The sequence below is a fragment of the Poecilia latipinna genome, unplaced genomic scaffold (assembly GCF_001443285.1).
Source record: "Poecilia latipinna isolate Pla-1442-1.1 unplaced genomic scaffold, P_latipinna-1.0 Scaffold3835, whole genome shotgun sequence".
Classification (NCBI taxonomy): Eukaryota; Metazoa; Chordata; class Actinopteri; order Cyprinodontiformes; family Poeciliidae; genus Poecilia; species Poecilia latipinna.
In genome coordinates, this window is record NW_015116451.1 from 18,984 (window position 1) to 24,146 (window position 5,163).

Sequence of the window (5,163 nt, forward strand, 5' to 3'; positions counted from 1 at the left end):
TTTCATTTCACCAACAACTAAATTAACTTATTCAGATGCAGTACCTGGAATCTCCACTAGAGGCCACTAAAACCAAAATAAGGTCCAGTTTGGAAATATGAACCAGTTTCCTGTTATGATGCTTTATTCACATTTTTATGAATTTGGTGCATTTGGGATTTTATTTAGAAAAAAAAAACTTTCACATGATATTAATTTTGTTCAAGAAAAAAAATAGATTTAGAAAGAAAAAGAAAAATGTTGATGAATCAAACAGACCAAATTTAAGGTCTGAGGTTGTTTAGTGATTATTTTTAAAATGATCAATAAAAAGCTGGAAACAGTCAAATAAACCAGGAGTCTGATGTGAAAGTTTCATGTCAGAAGGAGGAAACGTGTCGGGTTCTGACCCGTCAGCTGCTCGGCGTCCTGCTGCAGGTTCTTCATCAGACCCTCCATCGCTCTCAGAGCCGCCTCCATCTCGGCCCGGTTGGTCGGAACCCGACCCGGTTCAGAGAACAGGAGCTCCAGCTCCTTCAGTTTGATGGAGTAAAGCTCCATCTGAAGCACAGAAACAGACGTGAGAACGAATCCAACCTGCAGCTGAAACACTCTGAAGCATTTAGGAGAAAATCTGCATAGAAATTTAAAAATGACCCAAATATTTGGTCAATTTGACTTTCAATGCAGAAGAAAATAAATTTAAAATGAAATCTGTGTTACACTAACTAAAGCTGCATCAGACTCTACAACAGTTTGTTGTTTTCAGGTAAGAAGCCATAAAATATCAGGAAAAACAAAAAACTGCTGATTTCTGTCACATCTGAAGCAGCAGGTCCTTCAACATTACAACAAATAAATGATTATTTATAATAACAGGACCAGTTCATAACCTTTCATGTTTCAGGTTTAGACTGAAATAAATGCAACATTTTAACTAAAATATTGTTTTTGCAGAAACATTTTCTTCCAGAATAATTAGAACATAAAATGTTAATAATTCAAGCCTTTGGTTTAGTTTGAAACCTGCTTTAGTTTATTAATCCTTATGCAGCTAAAATCTTTTCTTTAACTTTCCTGAAGCAAACAAGCTGCAGCTTCCGTCCAGCAGGGGGCGCTGGAGTAAAGCAGCTCTTCAGCAGCGGCTACCTTCTTCCTGATGGGGGTGAAGCAGGTGGGGCAGTCGGGCCGGTCGCACCTCGGACCCTGGAAACCGGGTCGGCAGCGGCACCGGCCGGCCGCGTCGCACTGGCCGTCCTCTGAGCCCAGGATGTTGCAGCTGCAGGCTGCGGAGGGAAACATTTCTCAGATCAGATCCTGACTGGTTTCATCCTGCAGGTGAAGCTGGACTCTGTCCTCACGTTTGCAGGCGGTGCCGGACGGGTCGCGGTAGAACCGGGGCAGGCAGCTCTCACAGAACCGACCCGTCGTGTTGTTCAGACACCTCAGGCATTCTCCGCTGGAGCGGTCGCAGCTTCCCGCCGCGTTGACGTCGATGTGGCCGTTGCAGCTGCAGGGTCTGCAGGGTCGCTGCGCGCCTCGCAGGCCTGCGGGGTCGCCATAGAAACCCTCCCGACAGGTGTCGCAGTAAAACCCTGAGGAGACGCCAAACATTTACATTACTGACGTCTCAACCTGCCACGCTGAGCAGGTTCCGGTTCCCTCGGTGACGGGATCGTTCTGGACTCACCAAAGGTTCCCGGCGGACAGCGGAGGCACTGAGGCTCCAGCGCTCCGGCCTGCAGGGAGCAGGACGTCCTGTCCGGGCAGGGGCAGCGCTCGCAGCTCCCCTGCTGGTCTCTGTAGAAGCCCTCGGAGCAGCTCCGCTCGCCGGGCGTCTCGTCGGCGGAGTAGCAGTCTCCGGTCTGGGGGTCGCAGCTGCCCCCCCTGCAGCTGCACGGCTCACAGGCGCTGAAGGCCCCGGATGACGGCGCCCGGCGCCGGAACCCGGCCGAGCAGCGCTCACAGAAGTCGCCCTCGTATCCTGGTGGACATGTGCAGGTCTGGACCCAGCCGGCCGCCACGCCGTCCCCACGCCAAGCCGAAACCAGGTTCACGTCGTCAAGGTAACCGCGTCCTGAAGGAAAGGACCAATCAGTGAGCAAACCACAGCAAACAGAAGAAACTGATTTTCATGTGGTGCTTCTTCTAATACTTTAAATAGGCCATTTCTGATGTTGATTAAAGGAACAGATGGTCTTTGATAGTCTGTCACATTTTCTACAGTGAACCTGGGTCTAACTGTAACTTTGGACAAGAGAAACATAAATAAAGAGTCATCAGCATACAGAGTGATTCCAACTTTTCTCTCATGTTCATTTAAACAGACAAACATCAAGAAATGAAGGTGAAAACAGATCAATACTGGATGTCAATATGCTTTAAAAGATTCAAACATCAGCAGGATGAAGTTCTGCTGAACACAGTGGTGATGTGTTTATGTGACACATCTGGAACATCTCAGCACAGAACGACATTAAAACCCTGAAGCAGAGTGGAGAACCGTCTCACCATCCTCTCCGAACGTGGCCCGGATCTTTATGGCCGTCAGGTTCTGGAGAAGCTTCTGGAACTCGAATGAGGAAAGCTGAGGTTTCCACTTGCTGCTGCTCTTCTCATCCAGCCTGAAGGAAAACAGAAAACCTGAGGAAACGTTTCTGAGCTGCTCTGGTAAAACTGATCAGAAACACCCAGTCCGTTCTCCATGTCTTCACTCGGATGTTGGACAGTTTAAGTCTGAAGTTTCCTCCAGTTTTACGTTCATGTTTTATGCTAGTAAAGCTAAAATAAACAAACAGGAGTTTCTGCAGGTTTCCACACGTTGAACCGTCAGGAATGTTTCACTTCTCTGGATTGAGTTAATCCGGAGCTCATGTTGGAGGCATCAGGAAGCTAATGAGGCGTTAAACACACCTGGAGGATCAGAGTGATGTCATTTCCTGACCTGAAGGTGTAGCTGATCTTCTTCCCACAGGGGACGACGGCCCTCAGGTCCCCCAGCGCCGCAGCCACTCTCAGGCCGCCGCCCTCCAGGACGACGTCGCTGGTGGACGGGTGGCGAACGCCGCGGTCCAAACGCAGCGAGAAGGACAAGTTCTGGCCGTAACTCAGCAGCTTGTTCCCCAGGTAAGCGTCTGCAGGGCGGGAAACCCGGGTCAGAGGAGACGGGAGGAGACGAGAGGAGACAGGGAGGCGGAGCTTGTCTCACCTGGTGCGTACAGGTAAGTGGGCAGGCTTTGTTTGGAGATGACCTCCAGGTCCTGGTGTTTGGGCGACCAGCGGAACAGAACGTCCTGAGGAGTCGTGCGCTGGACCGTCGCCACCGTCCAGCCGTCCGGACCTGAAACCCGGCAGGTTGGGTTAGCTGGAACAGAACCACCTGGTGACCCAGAACCGGCTTCTGTTCCTGTTACCTGAGCTGAAGGTGGAGGAGACGTTGTGGACGGAGAAACCAGGCCGAGCAGAACATCGCTCACTGTGTCCGTAACAGAAACACGGCAGAGTCAAACTCCCAGAATCCTCTCTTTCCTGGCGCCTGGAAAACAACCAGCAGGAAGTTTGAGGTGAAACAGAAACTGAGAGAAACTCCTGGAGAAAAACTGCGACTGAAACGATGAAAGTTGGTCAACAGGAAACATAAACCTGCCAAACATCTGGAGCTGAAATGTATTAAAACATTTATTAAAATGATGCTTCAGTTCTGGCTGGACAACAAATCCCCGACTTTCCCTTTTTCTTTCTTTAACCTGTTGGATATTTTTCTGTTTTACTGTTTAGAATTCATAATCTACTTATTATAAGAATCCAAAAACTTCTAATTATACATCAGAAGATTTACAACAGAAGGAAAAACATTAATTAGTTTTTAAGATTCTGTTATTGATGATTTTGGGTTTTTTTATTATGACTTTGAATTTTTAGCATTAAAACAATTTGAAGTTCTGTGAGCAGCTGAATCTGATCTGAAACATAAAAAGTATTTTAGTTGTTTTTATTCTGATGAAAGTAAAAATATGAGAAACGTAAAGAAAATCTGAAGATTTAAATGAAAACAGCTGCTGCCTGATGACGTCACCTCCTCCTGCAGCCGTCCGCTCCCATCGGGCCGTCGGGGCAAAGGTCACATTTGTCTCCAGAGACGCCGTCCTTACAGCTGCAGCGCCCCCTGCTGTCACACGTGTTGCTAACAGATCCTGCAGACAGAAAACCCGGTCAGACTTTTCCTGACTGGATGACGTCACTCGGACAGGCGCGTCCTCACCTGCGGGGTTGCAGCTGCAGGGCGTGCAGCTCAGCCGCGCCCCCTGCTGGTAGAATCCGTCCTTGCAGCGCTCGCAGTGCCGACCCTCCGTGTTTCCCTGACAGTCCAGGCAGCGCAGACCCCAGGCGTCCCGCTGGCAGAGCCGCGCCCGGCCGCCGCACTCACAGCGGGAGGCCGCTGCAGGACGAGACGGGAGGACGGAGCTTAATGAAACATCTGAAACTTTATCAGGGAAATGAAAACATGTTTGTCTCAACATGATCATGAGGTTCTTCAGTTGAATGGATGCGATTTAGATTTAAACATTTCAGAAACATTTTCACTTCCAGGACATGAATGGATGTCGGACTTTTCCTTCTACAGGAAGTTTGACTAGAGTTGCTGTTTTTCCCACAGATGTTTGGTCTCCTAAACGCATCACTCTGTCCAGCTTCAGGTAAAGTTTGACTTATTTGGATCAAACTCACCTGCTGCTTCATCTCTTTCAGTTTCTGCTTCTCTAGTCGCTGAAGAATTTTAGGACTTCAGCTTCGTTTTGTTACCCAAAATAAAACAAATATTTAGTTTTTATCCGTTATTTCTGTCTGTTTCTCCATCAAACGGAGTTTTAAATGTGTAAATTAGTTTCTTCTTGAGCTGCTGCTTCACAGTGACGGCTGCCTTTCTCTGCCTTTCTCTGTCTTTCTCTGCCTTTCTCTGTATGCCTTTCTCTGCCTTTCTCTGTCTTTCTCTGCCTTTCTCTGTCTTCAGCTGTTTTTCTTCCCTGAACTGGAAACCAGTGACACCATCATGGATGCTGACAGATAAGATCATCTGAGCTGAAAACACTGAACTGGATCTGCAGATAAATCCCAGTGGCTCACTGGGCTGAACCAGAACCAGAACCAGAACCTGAACCTAAAGCTGAACCAGAACCAGAACCT

General features: G+C 48.2%; 1 protein-coding gene across 3 annotated transcripts in view; it reads right to left on the minus strand.

Annotated features, from left to right (window-relative positions):
- Positions 1–5,163, minus strand: part of lamc2 (laminin, gamma 2) — a 20,703-nt gene that overhangs the window by 9,505 nt on the left and 6,035 nt on the right. The window contains exons 2-11 of one of the 3 annotated variants that reach the window (XM_015024854.1): positions 4,241–4,417; positions 4,055–4,172; positions 3,393–3,514; positions 3,188–3,319; positions 2,924–3,113; positions 2,491–2,603; positions 1,670–2,056; positions 1,341–1,574; positions 1,129–1,265; positions 390–540 (exon numbers count right to left, since the gene is read on the minus strand). In XM_015024854.1, the coding sequence (XP_014880340.1) occupies positions 390–540; positions 1,129–1,265; positions 1,341–1,574; positions 1,670–2,056; positions 2,491–2,603; positions 2,924–3,113; positions 3,188–3,319; positions 3,393–3,514; positions 4,055–4,172; positions 4,241–4,417 (1,761 nt within the window). Of the gene's footprint in view, positions 1–389; positions 541–1,128; positions 1,266–1,340; positions 1,575–1,669; positions 2,057–2,490; positions 2,604–2,923; positions 3,114–3,187; positions 3,320–3,392; positions 3,515–4,054; positions 4,173–4,240; positions 4,463–5,163 lie in introns of those variants that run through there. The other 2 variants (XM_015024853.1, XM_015024855.1) reach the window with 2 other exon arrangements.